A 26798-nucleotide genomic window follows, 5' to 3' on the forward strand; every position below is an offset into this window, starting at 1 on the left:
AATGAATTCCTTCCAGGAAGGATTCCCCACAATCCTCAGAATTTTTCTTTTTCTCTGAACTGTTAGAGTTCTTCTTTCTCTGTTATTACAGTCTCTTTCTGGCTGAGATTCTCTTTGATTCCTCCTGAAGGATCCTTTTGAAAAAGCAAATGCAAGAGCAAAGCTGTTTATTACTCGTGTTCACAAAGAGAATTGCTTTTGTAATTCTTTACTTTCAAAAAAAATTTAAGATATGAAATGTGTTTTCATCATTTCAGCTGAGGAACTTGAGGGCATGTAAATGAGGTAAGAAGTAGTGCTGCTGTTGATAACAATGTGTTTTGTTTTCACACCCGGAGACTGATTTATGGAGAAGTATAGATGAGGTTTTGTGTGAAGTTTTAATATGAACTTGGAAACCACATTTGGTAAGATAATGGGCATACGACAGTATTTCCTGGGCAATTACAGAAGACACTACTTTCTCATTTATCCTGTCTGGGAATACTCTGAGGTCAGGAGGAAGTTACTCCAACAGGAGACTTCACATCAAGCACAGTATTGCAAAAGGTCTGATACTGCACTCTTCTGGGAAAACTTGGAGGGTGTCTAGTAAGGATGGAGAATGTGAACGGATGAGCAAATGTCAGCTGTCTACCCCTTTTACTACACAAAGCATGTTTTCTGGGTAGTGTTTCACAAGTGGGCTTTTTTACTTACGTTTCAATGCAAAATAAAGTGTGAAGAAGAGATGACAATATACACAGCTCTGTAACATTGTACGTAAGACTTGGGGGGGGGGGGGGCGGAATTCAACAGATCTGTTGCAGACAGATCATCACTGAAGAACATGCAACAGAGGCAGACACCAAACTTAGGCTTGGGATATTGGAAAGTGGAAGCGTACACTGACTGGGCAGAGTCAGATGTCTGATCCTGCACTGCAGACTTCTGGTTCCTGATATTATTTAGTCACCTCTCTCCGTCTGTAAGCACCTAGTTGAGCAGTAAAGGCAGGAGTGAATCAATGATGAGTGTGATCTGAGACAGCTAATGGTTAGCTGGTCTGACAGGAGATGAGAGTTGAGGAACTGGACAGCTGTCCTAACCAGATGGCCAAGAGAGGGGACAATGTCTGTCTCAGTTGTGCCATTGTTTTATGAAGAAGGGACACCATGCTAAATGCAGCACGATGTGATAATTGTGGATGTTTGAACCAGTCCAGCTGTAACTGAGACCAATTTTCTGGAGTTTTTTTCCAGCTAAAATCCTGGCAAGGTTTTGCTTACACTGGTCAAGGTGCAGGTTCCTTCCTGCCTTGCGGTGCGGTGTTAACGTAGAGGCTCAGGGGTACCGTGAGCAGTGGGAGAAGAGCTTTCTGTGTGATGAAAACAAGGATGTGAGTGGGTGTATGACTGTCTGGCAGTGGTATGACTGCAGCTAACGTGGTCCTGCCAAGCTGGTATGCTTGAAACTGGCTGAGAGCTCATAAGAACCATCTGAGCATTGACGTGAGCAAGGGCTGAAGCCCTTACACGTGGGCTATGCTATTGCCAGTTTGGGTGGGCCATATAGGGTGTGAACATGCCTCGGATCGCATAGCAGATCAGTCATTGTCGGGGTCAAAGGCCTACCTTTTCTCCTGTTTCTGCCTTTGTCTTGATTTGTTCTTCTAAGAATTCAGAAAATGCCTCCAAGGTATGCTCCCCAGCATAAGCCATTTCCTGCAAAGAGTTTGAAGATTAGGAAAGTGTTTAACTTTCTGCACAAAATGCTGGAAATAACAACCTAATAAACTGAAGGATTTCAGTGTTTCAGATTGCCCACGCTCTAGACTTTGGTGCTCAGTTTAAATAAAAAGTGAGGACAGGGTTACAGCAGCTAAACATTTCCAAGATATTTGAAGAGCAGAGTCTATCACAGTTCCGGCCATGATATTAGAAGCTGTATAAAGATTTTGATGGAAACTCAAAACCCTGAACCAGTTTTAAAATCCACAGTCCAGAAGTACCACCTGTTCCGCAGCTTGAATGTTCAGTAAGAACAGGAGGAAGACTGTGAACAGAGACATTAATTTTCCATCTTAAGTTGGAGATTCATTGAAGATTTTCTTATGAAAAAGTTTAGGGAAGAAACACTTTGAATTTAGGGCTTTAAAATGTTCTGAGTAAGTCTGAGCACCATACTGTATTTTAAAGATTTTTTTCAAATACTGTTGTTCTCTGGAAGTCTGAAAGGATTTTGCACAAGTCTTTCAACAAAAATTTATAGAAGCGTATGTGTGTGACATTGGAAATTGACTGCTGTTAGATGAGTATATTTAGAAATAGGCAGATGCCTATTCTCACTTGGGGGTAAGCTGACTTACTCCCACGGAGACCAGTAATGCTACATTACTTTATCCTAGTTGCTATTATGCTTGATGTGAGTTCAAAGGACTATAAAGAAAACACCTCCATTCTCTAGTGAATTCACTAGATGTATACACAGTTTTAATACTCCCTGTGCAGTAAGGTATTCTCTTGTAATAAAATGTGTTGCAGCCTTGAAGTTATTTTTTGTTTGCAAACTTATCTTTCTTGAGTAATATTATTTGATTCCTCCAGAGGCAATTAATATTCCCTGATGAATCTTGATTTTCATCAGCTCTGACGGCAGGAATAGCAATTTCTCAGACCAAAGACCTGTAAAGCCAGAGAAGCAGCTGATCCCTGCCCTGGTACCTGAGGACGTGTGTCAACACTTCCCGCTAGAGCAATCAGTGCGTAAGTGTATGTAAATGTTATTTTTCTCACTTAATCCATAGAAACAAATAGAATCATCTTAAAATCTGCCTGAAAAACTGCATGTTATTCTCTCACGTTTGGAGTGGATGACACAGTGGGTGAGTTGTTCATCTGCTTCACAGATGGAGCTCAGATGATGCCTGGTCACTCCTTCCTTGATGTAACTCATCAGATTCACTCCCTTGTTCCTCCAGCTCTGACTATAACTCTTCTCCAGTGTACAGCCAAGTGCTAAATTTAATTGTTCCATGGGGGAGGAGTAAAATTTTTGTCTCACTGAGAGAGTCGATTTTTGCTTTTGACATCAAAAAATTTTTATATCGATAGCTATGGAGGCTATTGATATAAATAGCTGTTAGGCTCAGCATCCTTATACTGAAACGAATGGTTATTAAATGGAGTGAGAATGAAAAAAACATAGGAGCACTGAGTTGGTAATTTGTAAAATTGGACACATGCTTAAATGCCCAGCTATATAGGTGTCTGAGTTCGTCTAGCTCCACTTAACTCCAGTTAACCCTAGGTGGCTCCTGGTTTAAATAAAAAAAAAAAGTCATCCATCTAGTTTTGCATCCACTGAAAATAAAAGGGTGACTTGTCTTTAATTTCAGAAGAAACTGCCCTCTTCTTAGACTAAGGAGTGGCACTCCACTAGAAAGCAGGCTGGCTGGTCATAGCTTGGAGACCAAGCAGATGCTTCTGCCTGGAGGAGGGTGGTTTCTGATCTCGTCTCATCAGGTGAGAGTGCTTGCAAGGGACTGTGCAGCACTGTGTTCTGCCCATGGCTTTGCCTTTAAGGAGGTGTAAGGGGGGCTCTGGTAGCCAGAGAACATGATAACCCAGTCTAGAAATGAGCTATGGGTCATGTTATGTTAGCCACATTTCCAGTGGTTTATCAGGAGCCGGTTCAGACTCCTTTATTTGTATTTATCTGTGCTTTGCAGAGTTTTCTAATAGTTATTCCATCTTTAGAATTCTACCTGCTTCTGCACTAGCCTTCAATCCATCCTTAGTCTTTAAAAAATGTGAAGGATCAGTAGAGGATATTACAAAGCTCATGTTTGTTTTTTTTTCCAACAGTAGCAAAATACGGACGGCTGGAGAAGATGCCTGTGTGAAATCAAGGCTGTACCAGGTGGTGGTGGACTGTATGTTTTTCCTGTTTCTCTTTTCCTTCCTTCTGCACATACCAGTTTCTCTTGGGTTCCCAGCCCCTTCCATTGCTCTTTTCATTGCCAGAGTAAGGGAGTAGGGATTGTAAATTTGGGGCAGTGCCTATACAGTGCGAAACACAGGAGAACTCTTGAGCCTTGGCCCATTGGGATATTGCGTTTGTAACCTACACCCTGGCCTTGGTTAACTTCTGGAAAAGTACAGGTGTAGTTGGAAGAATTCCCTGTGTAACTGCTGGTTGGGTAGGAAGTGGCTGAGAGCTGTTGCAGTGCCTTTGTGTTAATGGCTTGAGCACGTCCCTGCTCAGCTCTGATTGCCTGTGGCCAGCAGCTCGTACAGTGCAGTAACAAAGAGGACGGAACACATCGGTCAGCCACCGCAGGCATCTGTACAGGCAGTCAAGTGCAGGCTAAAATCTCTGAAGCCACGGGAACTGGCCTAAAAGCCTGGTAGACAAGGGGGAACTTCAGATTTCAAACACACTTTAGTTTTAGGGTATTTTAAGTGTGAAACTATCCCTTAATAGTTAAAGTTGTTACTGATATTTTTTGACAAACTGACATTTATTATGAGCATTTAATGGGTTTCTGCTCTTCCGTGCAAAGACTAAGCACGGTGTGAGTGTGCGGGACTACAGTTCAATTCGTTAGAAGCTGTGCATGCACATCTGAGAGCAAAATCTCTCCCTAAAAGATTAAATGAGGACACAGGCAAATGTCTTAGAATTCAATTTAAGTTTGGGACTAAGAAGAAAAATGAAAAGCTTAGTAATGTCTTAATTATGGCAGCGTCTTAGAATGTAATTTATTTTGGCTTCAGACATATTTTCTTTTTAATTAGATTATCTGTGTAGTTGGAGGAATGTAACTGTCTAATATTTTTCTTTTTCAGCTCTGGCATCTTCTGATTATTTTGTAGCATAGCTGATGCATTAGGTAGCATATTCTAAAGATCATTAATCTTGACAACAAATACTAAAACCGTATTGAGGCTGAATGAAATAAAACTACTGGCATAACTGCATAGGAGAAAAATTTGAGATCTGGGTTTTGTGAAAATATAGAGGATATAATAAGAGGGATGCCAGTATTATTGAGGTTATAGTCATACTTGCTCCAGAAACAACAGACCCAGTAGTTCTGAGACTGTACATCTCTTGCAATGGTGAGGAGGCGAGCTGTAAGTTTGCTCCGAGTTGACTGTTGCTAGAACCCAGCAGGCAGATTGCAGGTTGTTGAACAGTAGAATATGAGCAGCAATGACTTCATATGTCTGCAGTGGGAAATGGTGCATGGGCTCTTGCCGCAGTCTCACACTTAGCAGAAGGTAGAAGGGTTTCCTCTCTAAATCAGGGTCTTGTCATCAAAGAATTCAGTTTTGTGTAGATGTGCAGCAAAGCCTTCTTGCTTAAAGGACTCCTTTCTCATGTGTTTGTTCACTGTGATCTGTGCACGCACACCCAGCCGCCCACCCCTCAGTGTGCAGCCGTGCCATCCCGTTCTTCCCTTAAAGCTTCTCACCTGGTAATCAGCTCCAGCAGGAAACAGTCTGAAGAAGGGATAGCGATCCAACACAACTGACAGGATGTCATTTGCTGTGACATCTATCTTTGCGATGATTATGTCATTGTGATTTTGATATTTCTCTCCTAGCTCATCCCAGATTGGCAGGAGTTTTCTGCAGTCATGGGACCAAGGGGCATCTGCAGATGTAAAAGGAAAAGTATACAGTCTGGTGGAAGGGCATGCGCTGGTGTGCTCAGTGGTACCCACTTCAACCCATAAAATTTAACAGAGTTTTGAATTGTGAACTTGTGGTCAGTCTCTACTGGAAACCACCCACCCTTCATGAATTTTTGTGTAGGGATAACTAGCTACTTCTCTAATGCACTTCTGGCAGCAGCACTGCTTTAACTCTTTTTAGCCTTTCATGACTATAACAAACACAAAACACTTGTCATATCACTTTGTTGAAGAGGACTGCCAGATAACCTGCGCAGCCCAAATAAGACTTGGATCATTTCCATGATGAGGTACTTGTCAGAAGCACAAAATGCTTCACGCCTACCGAAAGTAACTGTGTTCAGAAATTATGCGGTAGTTGTACTGAAAGGAGTTAGAGTTATGGTGGTGTTTTGCACTGCACACTTGCCAGGTTAGCAAAAAGGCAAATCCAGCATGCCATTAAGTAACATACATGATCACAGTCCTTCAGTCATGAGAGGAGTGGTCATACTCAGTTTGGATGGAATTAAAATTTCTGGGGCACTTTCCTGAAAATGCTACATCCCATTTACCAGCCTTTCATTTCTAGAGGACATGGTTCGGTTCCTACCTACATCACTATTATGGCAGCTTGCTTGTTCGTGGTACGGTAGCGTGACCTCGAATGGACAGAATGGCTGCTGCCAAGAACAAGGATTGCAGGACTGTGCTACATTTAAGAATTTCTGTTAATGTTATATTTAATGTTGTATTTTTGTAAATGCTGTATGTTTGCTCTATCAAACCAATTAAGACACAAACTAACCCTGCTGGCTGGTACAGGATAGAGCAGTGGTTTCTTGCAGGGGAAAGGTCAAGCAGGGAAAGCTACTTCCCTTGCAGACAGAGGAGGAAAAGGAGTTTGATTTCTTAATCTAGCAACTCCTCTTCGGGATTTAATGCTAGAGCATTATAACCAGACAACCTTACTTAACTCTCCCTCTGTCCTTGGAAGACAGACTGACTCATACTGTGCGTGTTAAAATGTTCCATTGTACAGCGTGACATTCTAGTGTCATTTTCTTTCAACACTGAGATTTGATATTGCCTTGACAAATATTTATTTAAGGGATCCAGTGTTACTCAGTGCAACACTAAGTTATCAAGGTATTGCAGCGTTTTCATAGATATGAAAAAAAATTCTTTAATGCTTTCATCAGACACCAAAAATTTGTTAAGCATGACTTCTATAAAGTGCAAAGATGAGTTTGGTCTGTAAGCATGAGCTTTCTTTTTTCATTTCCAATTGATCATGTTAAAGCAACTTAATATTTGAATACAACATTGACACTTACAAAACATGACAAACACAGTCATGGTCTTATTGAAGACAATCCTGTTGAAATTCTTCCCAACAAGCACTTTGACTGGCATCTTGTCCCAGTCCTCTGTGATTTCTTCACTGGAGAGATGTAACTACGCAGAAAGAAACATTGCTGTGAAAGTGCAAGGAACATTGAGAAACTTTACTCCAGGATAAGTTAATGTGAGACCACTGGGACCTTTCTCTACCTGATGTCCACCATTACTGTATGTTATTTTTTTGATATCTCTATGTCCTATCCGGCCTTCACACACTACTCCCTGCTCTCCCTTGAGTGGGGAACTGCTGTCTTGCACCCCTGCATAGTTGATGGTTAGAATTGTTTGTCCCTCTCTTGAATAGAGACATATTAGACTGTCTGAAAGTCTCCTTTTATCTCATCTCCTTAGTAATGAACATACCTTTGCTTTTCCATCTAGGTAGCTCTGGCAAAAATGTCTTAGGTTCTCCAAAGTCACCTCATCTGCAGGCATTTTGTACTTCGCATTGCTTGTCAGGTTTAGGATTCTCACAGTGGGAACATCAACGTCCCTGATGCGAAAATACTCAAAAACTCGTCCATTCCTTGTTTCGTTGGTATTCACCAAGACAAATGTTATCTGATAATAAAGAAAGAGTCAAGCATCTGGTTGAATCTTCCACCTTTGGTATAACCATTTAGAGAAATAGAGCTTGGCAGTGGGTTAGGACCTAACCTTAAATGCAAGCAATTGTGTAGAACTAATTTTGATCTCAGTCCAACAAGCAGCAGCTCTGTGAACTTTATCATACCTTGATCCATGTTAATAAATGCTAAAGCAACCAAAAGGAACCGAGATTTGCCTTCTGTCCTTTCATACTGGTTTGCTACCGATTATTTTAGTAACGCTTCTGAATTACCGCTCAAAGCTCTTACTGCCATTCTTAATAGATCTTCACAGGACAAAAGAGCTGAAACACATGTAGTCCATGTGTCTTTTTAAATACTCATGTGTGCTGTTTGTAAGACAAATGATCATTCTTCAGTCTTTAGCATACTTAGAGCAGGAGTAGCAGCGCAGTGTCTGACAATAGAAACTGAAATACTCGTCTATGACTGCCTGTAGATGTTTGCAGACACTTGTGTGTTACAGACAATGCTATACAGGTGCCTTGCAATATTTCTCAGGCTTTCTGCCTGATTCTAGCTCTGGCTTCAGGCAATACCCTGCAGTCTTCATGGTGTTGCATGGTGCTGGCAGAAATTGCCAGAAGCTTGCTGAAACTATCTTTGGTTGGAAGTTGCTCTAAGAAAGTTGTATGCATAAAATCAGAAGCAGGTTTATTGGGAGCAGCTGGAATCAGTGTTGGTTTCTGTGATCTTTGTGTTTTATAGAATCATTCTGAAGTGAAATTTATTCTTTGAATTTGTCAGATCATTTTGTTAAGGGCCCAAGCTGAAAAATAGTTGCTGAAACTTTTAAACGGATTGATAGACTTAAGAGACAGGCTGACAGCAATGTAATTTTAGAAACAACGTTGGTGAGTGTTTTTCCATTGATTTTTGGCATTTTTATTTGCAAAGCAGGATTCATTATTACAAACCTTCCCTCTAAATTCCATAGCAGCAGACTTGTAGTTTTCATAAGTCACATTGAAAGTCTTTGAGTTCGTTGGGATGAACAGCAGGATGTGATTTTCGACAGGGACATCAAAAATCTTCACAGATGTCTGGGAAACAAGACTCAACATCTGTTCCATTCTTTTTAAGCAGAACAGTGAATCAGAGGCTCAGAGTACCAGTGTCATTCAGCTCTGCTATTGCAAATTTTACTTCTTAAGACCCTCTTCCCAATCATTTCCATAACCCTGAGATTTCTTTCATTGTTTTAGAGAAGATAGAGTGAGAAGAATCAGCAGCTGCTGAGTATTTTTTATATTCCAGGAAAAAACTCATCGTTATTCATAGATTTTACAGTCAGAAGCGACTGTTATCTCTTAGTCTGACCTCCTGTGTAACACATGCTGAAGAATTAATGCTGAAGATGTGCTGAAAGTGAAAGGCAGCATTACCCAGGGAGGCCCAGCTGCAGCAGATAGACCTGACAGGGGCACTTCCTTCACTTCTGGGTGGCATCAGCAGCCTACATCTCCTTTCCTGGACAGAGCTTCCCTTTCTCATGCCACACCATGATTGGTCAAGGGGTTACTGCCTCATGCAAACAGATATTTCCATGTCTTTCCCCTCCTACTTGCAATTTTTCCCCTTTGTCTTAGCCCAGAGGACCAGGTTGCTGCATGGGAGTGGAAGGGCTGGAGCCAGGCTAGAGACTGACCTTCCACCCTCCCACCCCTCCTAGCTGCTACAAAGCCCAGGGCATTGTGCTGGCTCCGCAGGACGGAGGTGTTTCTATGTCCAAGTGGTTCACAGTTTGACCAGCCATTCCCTGTCTCCTTAGGAAACATCTTGCTAGAGGGATGCATCCTCTGGTCTGGGTTTGACCAAGAGCTGCCTGTTGGATTCTGCTCATGTTTGTAGATCTGTTTTGGGCTGGCCTAGTCAAACAAAAGTCTCAAACACTAAGGAGCAGATGAGCTCCTTAAGTTGTTTTCTGTATGCATTCCTCTGCTGACCGTTGCTGCTCAAAGAGCATTCACGGTAACAGCTGTTGTTAAGAAGAGAGACAGCACTCTTCCCTCTCCCCTGAATTCTTATATGGAGGCTTTACATCGGGGGGCAGGGGTCTTCCCCCCACACTCCTCCACCCTTTGTTTACTATAACGTAAGAGGTGCAGCAAGTGAGGAAAAGCATATAGTATGATAGCCAAATATCCCTTCTACTCCAGGTACTAACTTGTCAAGGCATATAAGCAGTTTCATAACATGCTGCCTGTAGCAGTGTAATAGCCTAAAAAAAACAACAAGAAATATAGGGAGGTTTCTCATAGGTTGATGTGAAATGTTACTGGCTGTTCTTCTCCTGTGGCTTTTGTTAATACAGTGAAAAAACAACGTACCTCAAGATTATATTCAGTGACCAAATCCAAAGTAAAGGTTTTGATTAGCCTTGTAAGATCCAGTTTGTTCTGTCTGCCATCTTCAAGCACTTCATTATGCACAGGTTTTCCCTTGGATAAATAGTGAAGTTTGAGGTTGTAGGCTATATCAACTATAGGGACAAAGGTACTGATTAAAATACTGCTGATCTCAGCTTTGATGTTTTATGACCTTCAGTAACTGAAATTCTGTAACTTGTAAAATAAATGTCATAGATTACAGAAGAAGACTATAGCTAAAATTCAAGATACAGCTGACAGTTTTAATTTGCTCAGTAATGTTAATATGCTAAGAGAACTTTTCTATATCTAGACATGCTGTCTGTGACAGATCCACTTCAGATGTCCTTGGTCTGATTACTTTGTAGCGTAAATGTTGTGTATTTGCTGTGTATTTGTTCTTGTTGGCCACTTCTGATGTGTATTGGAAGATTCCTGACCAAAAGCAACTCAAAGGAAAAGAGGTGAATTAATAATTGGTGGTTTAGAATATAGGGATCTGGGTAAAATGGCTTTAAGTATAAACTAGGAACCTGAGTGTGGGCAGAAAAATGGAAAATATCTGTTATCCTAAGGTTGGTGTTTGCTTCCTGCTAATCTCTCTGGTCTGCAAATGGAGTATTTGTTTTGTTAAGCTGTTTGAATTTCAGCTAGGAAATTATTTAACCTAAATAAATTACCCAAATGCCTGTCTATAGCCTGAAAGTGCCACAGCAGCTTGTTGCACCTTACCTTGCTAGGCTTGCACTCCTACCTTCTTAAATACAACAAGAGTGTTCTTTTGGATGCCATAGTTAGCACAGACGTCCTCTCTGCTTGTCATCCCAAAAGGCATCTCTGGCACATCTTTGGCAGTCTCGCAGAAAACTTCCATGCTGTTATTGCAAAGTTCCTACTCCCAGAAAGAGAATTTATTAAAACCAGTATCCTGCTAGGATGTGTAGGAGTGAGAGCCACAGGTGAGGCAGGCCCCTAAAGGCTTGCGAAGTGAGATGAGTGTAGAATGTGTATAGCTTGCCCTGATTACATTCAGGGGGAGATCTTCAGGACAGGGGAGATCACAGGAGTGCTGTGACAACGCTAGTGCATTCCCTTTTCCAGCTAGGGTCAGATGGGCTGGCAATATGGGTAGAGTATGGTTCCCTTTGTGCTTCCTGTGCTCATCTCATCTGCCCTGCACTCTGCTGGCATCCACGCTCTACAGAGACTTCAGCAGCTGCGGAAGGATCACACCGATGACTACTCCCCTGCTGCAGCTTGTCTGCCCGGCTGTGGAGGGACCCACATGGACAGGCTGCCATGGATTGCAGAGAGGGCTCCCTGCTTGCACGAGGACCTGACTGATGTGTTCGGTGATTTGACCGAGGACTCTTCAAAGTAGGGACCTTGGTTCCTACATCTGTCAAGTAGTCACTGTGCTGTCCACCCTCAAACTAACAGTTAATAAGCATGATGAAAGGCAGCAGCTCTTTTGGATTTGATTTAATCAGACAATTATTTCATGCTAGTTGAATAGTAATTTATATGCTGAGACCTCCCAATACATTCTGGCACTCATATTTGTGAGCAATCTGTGACTAATAGAAGGCCAAATCCAGCTCTTTATTTACTTGGACGTTATTTTGTTAGCTTCCACCCACTAAATTTCTGACATGCTGTAGCTCACACTGATGACCATCTATTGTCATTTTAGCCTCCAAGTAAAACCATGGAGTCCAGTCAAACACATCTGCAAGCACTATCTGCTGTCAGCCTGCTTCAGGAAATTCTCCAGCATCAATGTAGTAGCAAGGGCTTCTTAATGTGGCCCAGCATTGAAAAACTGCCCTCCTTCAGACATTGCTGCAAGCAGATTGCTGCAAAGCAAAATTCTGGGCACTGTGAGTATTTCCAGTTTGTCCTGTTATGCTGTATGTGTTCATCACTTCTGTTACTATAGGGCAATTTGGTAATGAACCCTGTTCTCCTCATCCATGAAACATGGTCTCTCCACTGTAGCCAGCACATTTGGGACCTTGTCAGTTCAGGTAGGAGTGCAGACATTGTGCTTTTAACTGAGCAGAAAGTTACCAGAATAAAAGGCTCTTTAGAGCGTTGATTGAATGTTTCAGGTAATAAAGGCTTCAAGGACACACTGAAAAAGCAGCAGAAACCTATTCCTATTTTGCTGACTTCTTGACTGCATGCTTTGACAGCTGATATTTACTTTATGCTTTCTTTGTCTGTTCTATATTATTCAGTCCCAAATCCTGAGAACCTTATTATGCTTTGGAAAGTAGATTTTGCCTGAAACAGAACTACAAGAGTTGGATCATACACAGTGTAATATTTTATGACTTCCAATCCATGCAGATTTCTTAGCTGGCAGGAGCTAAAAAAAACAGTTAACATGTTACTGATGGAGCTCAGTTCCACTCCCCTTGGTCTCACTGAAGTTGTTTAAATCTTCAAATGGAAAGATGAAGAAAAGGCACTGCAGCATATTTGACAATATTTACTGTGGTTTTTATGGACTTGAGCATGAAGGGAACATTCCTTCACCACAGCAGCCTGCCTGCAACTATTCATGTCTATGATTTTACGCTCACTGTCTTTGGATAGAAATGCTGTGATTAGGTGCCATGGCTTTGGCTGAGATGGAGTTAATTTTCTTTGCAGAGACTCATATGATGCTGTGTTCTGGATTTTTGATGAGAATAGTGCTGTTACAATGCAGTGCTTACTCAGCATTGAGGACTTTCCTGCCTCCCATGCTGCCCCGCCAGCGAGGAAGCTGCAAGTGCACAAGAAGTTTTTCAGGCAAGTTTTGGGTCGTTTGGATGTGTGGAATTTGGTGGCAATGGCAAACAATATATCCCAAAGTTGGAATGGAAACCAGCCTTTTGAGTTTTCCAGCGAATTACCTTAAAAAAGCCAATCACTGCCAAATTGTCAGCATTTATCATGGCTTCAGCCTGATCTGTAGAGTTGATTAAGACTGTGCTGGGTCCTGTTCTTCTTTTGACCCATGTAATAAAGGCTGAGGCCTGTCTGACTCCTGTGGAAGGAAAAGAGAATTGAAATGACTGTCAAAATGAATGACACCTTTCTGAGCAATCAAAATAGAAGTGGTGGAGGTGCAGAAAGATGCTGAACTTGGACTCCTATGGACTGAGGGCAAAGTTGATACAAAGTGGGCTTGAGCATCCAAATCCAACCTCAGGTTTTAGCCAGCATTTTAATTATTGTTAGCTCTAGAAGATCAGCAGTGAATGAACGCTGTTCTGTGGGATATCTGCAAATGACTATGTCCACTTAACTGCTTGATCACAGGTGGAGAACAGAGATGAGAAAATTAAGAAAAGCAGAAAACCTGCTCTGCAGCATTTCATGTGTCCACAAGTGAATCAAAATCATAGCAAGTTATAAACAGCTGTCGACCTGAGGCTTAATCCAAAATTACTTCAAACCAATTGCAGATTTTATTGAACTGTCTGTTCAATTAAATTAGGTGTCAAAATTGTTCCTCTGGTGCCGCAGAAGATCTGATAGGTACAGAGGCACGTTAAAATTCCCCTGTGCTATTGCAGCTTCACTTTTCAGCTTAGACTTGAGAAACAAAGCTGAAATCTGTCAAAGGTGTCATTTAATTCTGGAGAGTTCCATCATTTGGGATCCAAATTACTGCTGCTAGTTTTAATGAGTTCATACTCACTTTGTTTATTTGGTAAATTCTTCTCAGGCTTTCAGGAATTTTAGGAATCCTGAGTCTCTTTAAAAATAGCTTCTAGCTATTGTGTTTTCAGGGGAAATGGAGCCACAAATTGAGGCTCGGGCGATGAAACTCTCAGCCATAAAGTAGTACCTTCATCTCTGTGAGCATGGTGTCCTGGTTGGACTAGAGCAAGAGTCCAGCAAAGGGTTAATGAAAATTGTATATGAAAAAAAAAGTCCGTATGCTGTGAAGCGCCAGAGTCAAGATGTACAGCACAAGTGGATTATCAAAGATGCAAGTCCTGGTGCTGTGCATTTTAGCGATAATGACAAGGTCAAAATTGAGTCAGACCATTTTACTGCCATCAAGTCATTTTGCAGCAGGCTGCACTGCAACTAGTTTAAAATACTATTTTTTTTCTTTTCAGCAGATGCCTGCCTGTTTGGCCTTAAAAGTGTCTAAGCTGCAGAGCAAAGCACAGAGCAGTATCTAGTGGCCACCCAGTGCTTGGCTTCCGCTGCCTAAATGCAGAGTTGAGCTCTTGCAGCTTGTGTCAGCAATACAAGCTCTCAGCATATTTTTCATGTGGTTAGTCTTTATATTGGGTTGCTTTAAACAGCCTGTACTTTGTTTTTTCTGGGCAAATTCTGGCCTCGGAGATGATGTAAATGATGATTTTACAAAGCCTAGAATTTGGCTCTCATTGTGTGTCCGTTGTCAGGACAATCATTCAAAAATGCTCTCTTCCATCAAGTACTTGAGTGGATTTCTTGATTTAAGCAAGGTCTGCAGTTTCTTTCGTGGTGAAGTTTGAGTTTTGTATAAGAAGTCTTAAGGTGGTTGCTGAACATTTTCAGTTGCTGATTCTCAGTGGTTTAAAAGTTACACCTGATAGGTGAGATTTTACTAGCCGTTGCACATAATCATTTAGAAAGTCAACAGAGTATAATTTAACTCATTATTGGCCGTACATGTGCTTTGAATGGTTCGTGCTATTTTATACAAATTGTAGGGGAGAAGCCAGTTTTGTAACTTCTTGTGTCTTGCTTGTAGGTGTCCCTTACATTGCAACTCTGTGCTGAGAGACGGCTGTGTGCATCTTGTGTTACAGTGCTTTGTATTCACTGGCTCTCACAAGCATACCTGACAAGTAAGTTTACCAGTTCAAATGATGTTTTCAAGTCAACCCTATAGATGTAATCAGAGACTTCATTCTCATGTATCTGCACCTCTAACAGAAGTTCAGCTTTCAGCTGCAGCAGACACAGTGGCTCAGGAGTTAAGAAACTCAAGCACAACACAAGTTGTGTACAGTTTCAAGAGGCAAACTTTATGCTCCTTTTTGTTTTAATTTATATTAAACTTGTGACTCAACAGTACCTACTCAGAGTATGAACAGACCCTTTTTCAAGTCATGATTTTGTGCCAACTCTGTAATATTTACCATTTTAAGGGAAAAAGAGAGAAAAATATGTATATGTTTGCAGTAAAAGAAAAGCTCTAATGAGGCCAGGATTTCCCAGGATTGCTCAAGTCAGTCCTATTCCAATATTGTTGTCTTTGCTTAATGACTCCCCACAAAAGATTTCAGACTATTCCATTGTTTTTTTCTGAGCCATGAATGAGCTCCCTCTGATGGCTACACTGCAAAATTCTTTTCTTTGGTTTAGGAAGTATAACTGCATATTAAGGAACCTAATGAGTTCAGAATTCATTGTTAAATACAGTGTATTGCTCCAGTCTACTTCTGCAGTCATGCTAACTGTGGAAATTGCAGTGAACTACTAGAAGTGCAAACTGATCAGGTTTGGGATTGAGTTCTTGTTTGGTGTGACTTATTTATGTTTGTTGTAGTATGTGGGGATACGTCAGTTTTGGGGTGTTTCTATGCCCTGAGTACAATTACACCAGCAGTGGGTTTGACTGTGTGAACTAAACATAGAGAAGCATATTTAGTTATAAACTTAGAAGATGAATTCAAATTGAATTTCTTACATGGATACAGAGGTAATTGCACGTTTAATACCAGGGCAAAAACAATTTGGCACCTTGCATATTCTATATCTGATCAGTCGTGTTGTACATCTCAGCAGCATAACAGATGGGTACATCCAATCACTATCAGTGCATGAGATAGTTTACCTTTGCAGTCTATGGGATCTTCCCTGCTGCCATCCACAAAAAATTTCACAGTCGGAAACTCTCGAATGTTAAATTCTTTTCTCAAATCATGTTGGTCCGTGACATCAATTTTGCCAAATTGGATTCTTGGAGCTTCTTTTTTAAGCTGTCGTGCAGCCTCAGCAAATTCTTCAGACAAATTATGAGATGCTTGAGATAAAAAAACATCTGGAAAGGGTCGAACAAAAGAGATGGGTTACACGAGGTGCAGCACGAAGCTTTCCAGTGGAAATTGTTGTGTCAAGTAATAGCTGGAAGGGTTGAATAAGGTCATTTATGACTCAAGTAAATGAGAAATTATCTTTTTACTTCTTCGTATTGGTTCTGACTGTTCATCACTCCACATGTACTTGGAACAGCTACAGTGAAATACCAACAGGATTGCAACAGTCTCCTGTTGGGAAGAAATGATCTAGGGGAAAAAAGCAGTTTGAATATGCTCTAAAAGGATTTCAAAGCTGAATGAGGTATTACTCACATTAAGACTCTTCGATAAGATACAGTTTTTGTAAGCACTTCATCGAGGCAAACTCCTGTAGTGCAGAAACTACTTTTTCAAGATAGGGAGGAGGGAAGGAGAGAATAAGAGAATATGCTCTCAGAGACTGTCAGTGGTTCTAAAATAACAGGTGTTTCTGGGGACCACGGGCCACCCTTCTGTAGCTGGAATGGCAGTTGTGGTTGGAGGAAGGAGACGGGCCATCCTAGGCTGTGCTGTGAAGTTGTAGGTTACACCAACATGAAGAAAGGACAAGGGAAAAGCAACTAGTCACATACCGCTGCTCCACATTCAAAGGTAAAGTGGTATAGGCCTGGTGCTTACAGCTTTGCAACTTGTAAAACTGAGATACCCTTTCTTGTTGGTTTTGCCCATTTTCTTTAGATTTGGCACAAACAGTTTCATCATTAAAATTTTCAAATAGGAACCAATGAAAAAAATCAGTTAGTCTTGCTTTCATACATTTGTGTGTTCTTGTGTGTATATGTACATTATTACATTCACATGTATACTTACACACTTATGTGCCAAAGCATAAATCTAACACGGTAATTATCTCTTGCTCTTTCACAAAATTACAAATGCACTTCTGTTCAGCCTACCTCATGAAGACATCACCCAATACAACTGTAACCAAGAATTGAATGAACATTTCTGTATGAATTCTAATAAATGAAAGAAAGACAAAAACCTCTAATCCAGCTCAGAGCTCATTTACATTTCTTGCATAATTCGTCGTTATCCTTGCTCTGAATCCCAGCCATCGATCATTTTCTTCTCACCAACTGCTACAGGGAGGAGCATGAGGAGTAGTATTAAATAATGTTATTTTCTCAATACATTAACCTGACAGAGCCTTCCAGATTCTTCTACACATGAACCCATCTTGGCCCAGAGCTCTTAAGCATTGATACAACGGCTCCAGCTGTTAATGTGCCAAATGAGATTCTTGTTAGCAGGACAAAAGTTAGTGTCTGTTCAGGGACCAATCAGCGTGGTGTTGAATAGAAGGTACTTCTCTGAATAAAGTAAATGAGCCTTAGCCCATCAGTCCAAAGCAAATTGTGTTCTAGTTACCTATAAAACTATTGTTTCATCAAATAATTTTATTGCAACTTTACAGAGATTTTAAAGAGATTTTATCCTAACTTCAATTTCCTTTTTCCTCATTATAAAAATGCTCTTATCAGTGTTTTTCCCAACAAGTTTGTAATATGCCGTCTCTAAAAAAATAGAGTAGTATCTCAATCTTGGCTAGTTTGATATACTCTAGATAAAACTGCATGATACCTAATAGAAGTTCTGACCTGTGAACATGAGACACAGCATATCTACCATAGAAAACTACTGCTGGTTCTAGAGACAGTGCTTGTTGAGCAGCTACGAAATACCATTACTTAAAATGACTCTAATAAAACATGGGGTAGTTGCTGTGCGATTTAAGAGTGCTGATAAATAACAACCTCACGGACAGGGTGAGCCCAGAACAGTTAGGCAGAACTGTGGGGCTTTCTGAGAGGGTGTGAGATGGAGTGCAGCTGGAATAGCGAGCAGGAAGCCACATACCAATTAGGAATCCGAAAATTCTAGCTAATTCCAAGGCAGTGGTTTACACCAGAGGCTATTTCAATGTAATGGCTTTTTTCCCTAATAACCTAAGGTTGCATAGCTGTTTTGCCACAGCTGGGGGGAATTTGGAAGATCAGATGCTAACTGCACAGTGAAGTTGGACTCTCTTGGGAAGGTGCAGAAGACACTGTTGGTGAATTTCAGACAGAGAAGCTGAAGATGCCTAGAGGCTTCCCAATAAGCAGGGAATAGTAGGCTTTCTCGGTGTTAGATATGCATGTAGATTGGCTGGGGGATTTGGGGATCCATTTTTCTCTGAAACATTTCAATTCCAAACAAAAAAAATGTTTTAAGAATGATCTCTCATCACCAACTGGCCTGAATAGGCAGAATTGCAGGTAGCTAGTAACATTGCTAGTGTTGTTAGATAATGAGAGCTTGGCAGTTTGTAGCTCCTGGCAGAACTGGGAGAAGTGAATGCCTCCACCCCCTAAAAAATAAGCAGTGCACTCAGAGACCAGAAGTCTGAGTACCATTAACCTGATACCTGTGAGACAAGTTCACTGAGTGAGCAGCCGCCTTCATCAGACAGATAAAAACTGTTTCCTTGGCTACCCACCAAGCATGTGGAAACATCCATCACACACCTTTCCCTGGCTTTCCCGAGTGATTAGACTCCTTTTCAGCTTTCCATCAGTTCCTTTTTATTCCACTCATTCTTTGTTTGCTTCCCAGGTGCTTTATTTTTCAAGTCACTTGAGTGTTGCAGGAAATCATCGCTCCTCTTGTTTAGAGCCTTTTCTTGAGTTTTGTTTTGCTTCCTCTGTTTCAGATTTTTACTGGCACTAATTGCTTCAGGTGTTGGGGTGAGGAAGCAGCTGCTGAGGCTAACACGGGATCACAGGCTCCACACTTGAGGAGAGGTGGGTGCCAGCAGAGGATATACAAGGGCAGATGAAAGGTAACAGAGATGGTGGCAAGGTCACTAGGGAAGATGTGCCTGGGTGGTGAAACGCCCATGTAAACACCCCCCCATACACACACACATGCACACACACACACAGTGTACCAGTGTGCTGTGCCACAGCTGCCAGAAAAGAGAGGCTCTTGAAATGTCATCAGCTCAGGAACAGCATTATACTAACAGTGGGAGAATGTCTTCACTATAAGTAGTTTTATTTTTCTTATAAGTAGACAAGCATAATTTAAGGGGTTGTTAAATTTTTTATTATTATTTTCCTAGATAGTGTTTTTGATCTGTATTTTGGAAGTATCACTGTATTCCCTCTCACACTGTCATTGCTGTTTTGTGAAGTGTCCTCATCAAAACAGATGTGAACCTCCAAAAGAACATTTTACCAGATTGGCACAATTTGAGCATGAGCAAAGAAAATCCTGAAAATACATTATCCAGCATCTGAGTACAACTCAAACTCCTTGACTCAGACATGGGAAGATGAAAAATGGTCCACAGAACTATGAGTGTTAAAGCAACTGTGAGGTATCCTCTTGAATTTCTACACTTTTTTTCCTGACAAAAATTGAGCCGCAACCAATCACCTTTTTAAATTACTTGCAGGGGAGAGTCTGTAGTACCATTTCTGCAGCCACTTTGCTCAGACAGCAAATGCTGAAGAACAGCATCACATTTTTCAGCACCCTCCCTGATGACCGCAGTTTCCCTTATTTTAAGAACTGCTGTAAGAATGCCTCCCTCTAAAGGTCATGTAGAACAAATCTTACATACACCCTCATTCCCTAAAGACAAGATTTGGGGTGTGGGAGGATTGCCATATTTTCCGTTTTCTAAGCTAAGTCTATGTATTGAGGATTTAAATGCACTTTTTATATTTTACCTGTCTCATATGTCAGCAACTCGAAATTTGTCAGTTTTGTTTTCCATGAACAGAGAGCTAGGTTAACGTGAAATCACATACACATGGAAAGCAAAGCCTGACAAACTGAAAAGCACTACAGATTTTTAATCAGACTGTCAAAAATGCTGATTTTTACAGCTCAAGCCACCAGCACTTTTGTTCCGTGCAAACAAACGTTTTGTCAGGAACCAGTCCTGCTTCCCTGATGAACTTAAAGCATTACTGCATCACTGTCAAGAACAAGGCAGGGTATTGTCACATGCCATCTCTGTCTTAGAGAGAGTCTGAGTATATTTTGCCCAAAGCCACACCAAATGGATATGGCAAAAGTGGGAAAAGAACCAGAAATCATGTGTTTAGAGAGTATTTCTCTTGGAATGCGTAGAAGCATATAACCTGAGTAAGCTACTATTTTATTTCGTAGTGCAATATACTGAACTAAAGTACATTGAAATGTGGACAGAGATACAGAGATTTTTGCTGATACATAAATGTGTTTAATGACCCTAAAGCATTCTTCAAGAGAGTGTACATGAAAGCATGATGAGTTCCTTCTTCTTTAGCTAATGCTGAAGGCCTCCAATTTCATTTGGCAGTCTGTACCGATGGTCTAGTGATTGCTGCAGACATTGTGAATATGCTTGTTGTCATGCTAAATACTGATTTCCTAGTGGTCAGAAAGTCATTTCAGCAGTCCTACTTTTCATCTTTCCCTGCGTAGGCTGCTTTTGCAGTTTTCACTACAGATATATAATTTTTTCTGTAGAAGACTTCTGCGATGAAGAATGGTTTTGTGTTTAACATGTTAGCGTGGAAGTCAGAAAAGCACAATGTTGATTTTGCTGCAGGTGCAGACTTTCTTATTTCACCTTCAAAGTGTTACCATTGTATTCTACAGTGCAAAACACAGCCCATAACCTCCTGTGTTGACCTCTGTACTTTTAAACTGAGCTAATTTAATGTTTGCAGTTGTAGTTTGCTTGAGGTCTTCTGGTATGCAAACACTGAAGATCATTCTAAAGTTTGGATCCTTACTCAGAACATTCAATAAAATAAGCATGTAGAAGAGACATCTACATAGGGAATGCATGTTAATCATTGTCTGCAGCAGGCAACTAGAACATCATCTAATGACTCTTGTACCTGCCTCGATGTGTATTTCCACTGTCCTGCTTATTTTTATAAGCATATTTTGCAAACAAATTGTCTTTTTTCAGACAATTTACTCCTAGGGACTCACACAGATTTTCAACAAAGCCTACAGGAATGAGGCACCCACATCCCAATATCTTTTACACTTCATTAGGAGTTTCCTGTATGAAGCTGAGTTGTAAGATATAACTGTTCAGGGTGGTTTTGAACTGTTTTTATTCACCCAGACCAGCCATATGTGGTGAGGAGACTGCTATATGCTGGAATTGGTTCTTAGCACATGAGTGGGTGTGCTTTGGATGTTGGCTTTATGCGAGTTGACCATCTGGTCTATATACACTGATTTTAAATCAGTCACGCTCCCTCTACTTCCTAGAAATCTCCCTTTTCATGAACTATATATATACACACAGGCAGCAATTTCTCATTTTTTTCAGTAACATCACCTTCAGCTTTTGTGCCTTGAGAAGGAGGTGTTTGTCTTTGAGTCACCCCATCGTGCCTATTAAATGTCATTATCTCAGCATAGATTGTCAGTCACAGGCCACAGGGATCCTACAGCTGATCTGGTGGCTCACTGGGTAACAGACCTGCTAGAAAAGGTAAATGTCACCCTTTTTTTTAATAAATGGGAATGTGCGTAGAGAACAAAACAGTAGTGCAACTGCTGTACCACTTGTATGTTTGTCCTTAAGTTATAAAACTACGGACTAAAGAAAATGTAACCCCCGTGATAAATAAGACAGGCAAACTAGTGCCAACTGTCACACAGAGGGACCTTGACAGACTATAGAAGTGGGCCCATGTGAACCTCATGAAGGTCAGTGAGGCTAAGTGCAAGGTCCTGCACCTGTGTTGGTGTGATACGCAGTATCAGTATAGTCCGGGAGAAGAACTGATTGAGAGCACTTCTGCAAAGAAGGACCTGGGGATGAAAAATTGAATGTGCACCACTAATGTGCTTTTGCAGCCTAGAAAGCCAGTTGTTTTACCGTGTTCAGACTGTGCTTGGTCACAATTGCTGTACTATTCCTTCTATATCTGTGACTTCAAATGGTTACAGTTCGTTGCAGTGTGCAGTAGTATTTGTAGTGTTTGTTTATAAGTGTACACAGTCCGTCCTCCCTGTGGTGCCTTATTTTCATCAAAGTGCTTGGGATTTTTTTTTGTTAATTATCTTGATTTCAAAGGTGTGTAAGTAAAACTTAAAAGCAACAATATTCTGCAATGCAATTCACCGCAGGGGTTTATATTAACGTATAGTGTAAATAGTAGAACTCTGCCATGTGGACAACACTGATGTATGATCTTCTGTCTGCTGGTGGCAAGTGCTCTGTATTCCCTGTGCTAGTAGGCCTGTGAGTGATCACTTAAACATTAGTGGAGGTGCCATAGATTACAGAAGAATGAGAGACACCTTTCATGTGAGCTTCAAGATTGGGTGCACCTAGGGCATGTAATTTGGCCAGGAGAACAGGCACTGTTCAGCACACTGCTGTGTGCTGCTCATGTTGTTTTCAGACATTGTTCTGTGTTCCTTCACAAAAAGGGAAATCGAAGCTGGAACTCTGTTCCTCTGACCTCCCCTGCCTTCTTTATGCTGCCTCTTTGGTTACTTCCTTGTTGCAGAAAGCAGCTGGGATGAGGGCAGGAGAGTGCTGGATTTCTGGATTGTTACTTTTTTTCCATGCTGGGTATTTGCCCAGTGTACTTTGCTCAGCTCACTAGAGTACTGACCCTGCATGGCAGAGAATCAGCATATGTTTTTATATTAAACCTTTTCTGAAAGAAGGCAGATCTGCGACACAGTGAGGGTGGAGCTGAAGGGCATTAGGAGGGTCTGGGAGTCGCTGGACAGAAGACATCAGAGCAGGCCCTTCCTGATTAAATATTGTGGGACTGGTAAGTAGATAATGATATACAGCAGGGAAAGGGTTGGGGTTTTCACCTAACAGATAGACCTAAGGCAGATCCTAGAGCTTTGGATCAAAATTTGGAGCTCACACTTTTTTCCATCCTGGTACAAAATCCCACTTTCTGTGAATTGTGGGTTTCCTTTGCATTCTCTTACTGCACCTTGGTGATTGAGAATAGGCCAAGAAGAGAAAGGTCTCAGGTCTTATATTCATTCTGGATTTCTGAACTAATTCCTGGCAGCCTCACAAATTCCCTGTGTGGTTTTGGGATTATTGCTTTGTCTTTCATTATCACAGCTTCCTGAGTGATTCCATGTTCACATAGTTTACATAGCCTATTTTAAGAAATAGGGCATAAAACTTTAGTACTTTATGGATTCTCTGTTCATGTGCATGTCCCATCTTCAGACTCCTCTTGCTGTGGCAATGGAAATTACAGCAAACGAACCAGCTTGTTCAGCAACGTGGGCTGAACATCGTTTCACACATCCTAGGGCAGTGCCTCAGTGCAGGATGATTTTTCACTGTCCCAGAGGCTGTTTAGTGGCAGGTCTCCAAAAGGAGCTGCTGATATTGAGGCCAGAGATTTCCAGGTAACGTGTCTTAAGCTGAGGATCTTGTCAGTCTAGTAATTGATTTCATAATTCTCTGCAGGGACTGTAGATGCCATTATGGTTTGTAGCTAGAAAGGCAAGCCATGAATTTTCAGTAAGCCTTTCAGATAGATGTGGTGACCTTGAATCCAAACCAGAGTGCACTGAGGATCACTGGTGCAAGGTGTGGTTGGGGAGCAGTGTTTCATCTCTGACCTTCTCAGAATGTGCAGAGTACAGGGGAAGGGTGTCTCTGTCCCTTGGTTCTGAAGAAACTCAGTTGTGAGGGCAATAGGGTATCAGAGAGAGGTTCCAAACTACTCTGAAGTAGGGACAAGAGAACCTGTTTTTTCAGGCTCTTACAAAGCTTGAGAATAGAGCTTGAGTAAGGTTTTTTGTTTGTTTTTGTTTTTCCTGATGAATTATTTTTTCACCAAAATACTGTGTCTTTAGAGGGATCAAAGCAATTCACAATTTCAGGGTGAATTTGGCAAATAGTTTTAAACCCTGCACAATTAAATAAAATCTTGCTAAATTTCAACACTTTGAAACATGTCATTTAAGTGCTTATAATACATTTCTGAGTGATTGTTCTAAAAGTTCTAAAACGTATTTGAAGTTTTGTAACACTTTTGGGATTAATGAAATGTTTGGTATGATCCAAAGTTAATTTTAGTTTCATTAATCCTCAAATGTATTTCTGCAAAGTTAAGATGTTGCTTTAATTTCAAATATCCATTTCAAATTCAGGATAGATTTGGGGGTTTTCTGTATGTGCATTTCTATAATGCCTACCTGCCTCCAGAGGAGTGCTAGTTTGCAAGATGTTTGTGTAATTTAAGCTGAGTTGGTGTGTGTGCTGAGCTCAGTGAATGTGGCACAGTCGATAGCAGGGTGAAGCAAGGTCAAGCCCAAGGAACAGACACAAAGCTTTTGCTGTCTTATGCAGACTGAGGAGTCTGTTGCCCATAATCATTATGAACTTCCATACTAAACCTATCTCAGAAAAAGTTCTTGCCATAAGTAATGTCCTTCCTTGCTTGTTTGGCTGAACTGTCTCTACCTGGAAATTTACATCATTTTTAGTTAAACTGCTGTCTCTTATAAGGCTCCCTATCTCCCTCCACACCAACCACACTACCTGGCATTAATATGAAATATGTCGTCTCTCCATGCATTTTGATTTCAGTCCTGCTGCAGGCTGAATGATCACTTCTAGTCCAGCAAAGCACTAGGCACAAGGTATGTAGATGTGAAATTGTAAGGCCATGTGTTGAAATTCAACATGAATGTACATGGTGATCTGGAGAAGGGGTGGAGTGAGACTGGCCTCCCTGATGGGTTATATGAAGCAAGCTGGAAAGAGGCACTGGAAAAATTTTCAGTGCAAAACCAATGCTATCCTTCAGCTTGTGCAGTCCCACTAAGAATGAGGTTTGCTGCGTAACCCTTTTGAACACCTAAACCCTATTGTGGCCTGGAGGGGGCGCTGCAGGAGAGTGAAGTAACCAGGGCCACCCCATCTCTGCAAAGAATCACAGAAGGGCTTGCTTAGAAGGGACCTTGATGCCCATCCTGGTCGACCCCCCCTGCCACCCACTAGATCAGGTTGCCCAGGGCCTCGCCTAACCTGGCCTCGAACACTTCCAGAAATAGAACATCCACAGCTTCTCTGGGCAGCCTGTGCCAGTGCCTCACCACATCTAATCTAAATCTCCCCTCTTTTAGTTTAAAAAGTTTTAGTCGGTTTATTATCTTACTCCAGGTTCTGCAGGACTGCACTGGGAACCCAAGAGGTTTGGAGCTGGGATGGTGGGAACAGAAAAACTAATGAAAGGGCTGTAGTCCTCGTAGGATCCCAGGTAAACCCGTGCACAGTCAGCGTTTACAGCATTAATATTTGTTCTATCTTTAAAATATGTTACTGTAAAACAATTCCCCTCTAGCTGAATCCACAGTGGTTGCTGTGGTATCTGCTCTACAGTAACATCTGCTCTCTAAAGAGCCGTACAGAATCATATACGGGCTAGACCAGGGACACTGGCAATGGAACTCAGAAGAGCTGTGAACTCAGCCAGCCTTCTTTGATCAGGAAACCATGCTACACAGCGCCAGGCTCTCCTTGTCCCCTGTCACTCCAGATGCCATTCTGTGCATGGGTTTGGGAATATTTAACTAGGCACTGGCCAGGGGTGCAGAACTGTGCTTTTGAGAGGCAACACATTTTTTTGGCGATTTAAAGAGACCCTACCATGGCCTTAGAGTCAGTTTTCAGTCCAGCCAAGCCAATCTAGCAGCCAGCTGTCACTGCACAGAGAGGCCCAGTCCTCCCACTCATGCCTCCTGTTGGTACCAGTACTGGCCCACCAGTGAGCCAAGCCAAGCAGATAACCAACCCTGCCAAACACTACACTTTTTGGCTTTGGCTTTGTGATACACTTTCTGTAAGGCTCAGATGGCCAGACCTAACTCTCAAAGTTAGTTGCTCAAAAGACCCCACTAAGTTTCTTCCCCATGAAGAACGAACATGAATGTAATAGAAAAACCTCATATCTGCCTTCACCTAACCAAGCGCATTCAGGGAAAGAGTCTTGCAGATCTATATAATACAATTACAGACACTAAAATATTGTAAAGAGCCATTCCCTGAAGTCCAAACACAGACGAGAGATGCCATCTTGCTAAAACTTCAATAAAAGGTATGGATGAAAATGTAAGAGAGAAAAGCCATCTCTGATTTTTGAAATAGCTGGAGTCTCACCTGTTATTGCTGTGAACCACCTCCTTACAAAATTAGATAACGGAAGCAGAGAATGCCAAGTCACAACTCCGCGTGTGTGGACCCATCTTAGTATCAATATCAGTCTTACAGAACAGACCGGTATTTAACCACCTCAAAAAGCAATCAGTGATTGTAGCCATAGTCAGAAATAGATACATGGAGAACATCAAACAAGGACTGCTGGAGGACAAAGCAGCAGCAGAACAAATGTACCTTGATGCCCCAGCATCAGCTGTACTCTGCAGGGCTACCAGGGTAAGAGACAGCAGAAACCATACTCACAGAACTCCACCAGTAGGTACTTTGTTTCCTTCAATGCTCTGTCAAAGTTGCTCTTTTTTAGCAAGAGTACATTGTTTTCCTTTTTTATTTTGGGGAGCTTGGCTTTCTTTAGTTTTGTTTCATTTGGGCCTATGCTGTCTATAGCCCAGAAAGCTGTGAAAAATAATAAGAAAGACGGACATGTCTTCATCTTGCTCTGCCTTTACTCAGTTA

At 41.4% G+C, this 26798-nt stretch overlaps 2 protein-coding genes across 2 annotated transcripts in view; one reads left to right on the plus strand and one right to left on the minus strand.

The window, feature by feature from the left end:
• The window catches only part of LOC121078511 (acyl-coenzyme A synthetase ACSM4, mitochondrial-like), a 122835-nt gene that overhangs the window by 83357 nt on the left and 12680 nt on the right, over positions 1–26798 (plus strand). The window contains 1 exon segment of the mRNA XM_040574777.1: positions 14788–14884. The gene's annotated coding sequence lies outside the window, so the exon portion shown is untranslated.
• Positions 63–26775, minus strand: PDILT (protein disulfide isomerase like, testis expressed). The gene is made up of 11 exons (XM_040575032.1): positions 26586–26775; positions 15877–16083; positions 12944–13077; positions 10795–10932; positions 10002–10112; positions 8589–8714; positions 7427–7624; positions 6997–7117; positions 5459–5640; positions 1614–1703; positions 63–134 (listed from the first exon to the last, which is right to left on the minus strand). Exons 1-11 carry the CDS (start codon positions 26773–26775, stop codon positions 63–65), a joined length of 1569 nt encoding a protein of 522 aa, XP_040430966.1.

The sequence above is a fragment of the Cygnus olor genome, chromosome 15, assembly GCF_009769625.2.
Source record: "Cygnus olor isolate bCygOlo1 chromosome 15, bCygOlo1.pri.v2, whole genome shotgun sequence".
NCBI classification, from domain to species: domain Eukaryota; kingdom Metazoa; phylum Chordata; class Aves; order Anseriformes; family Anatidae; genus Cygnus; species Cygnus olor.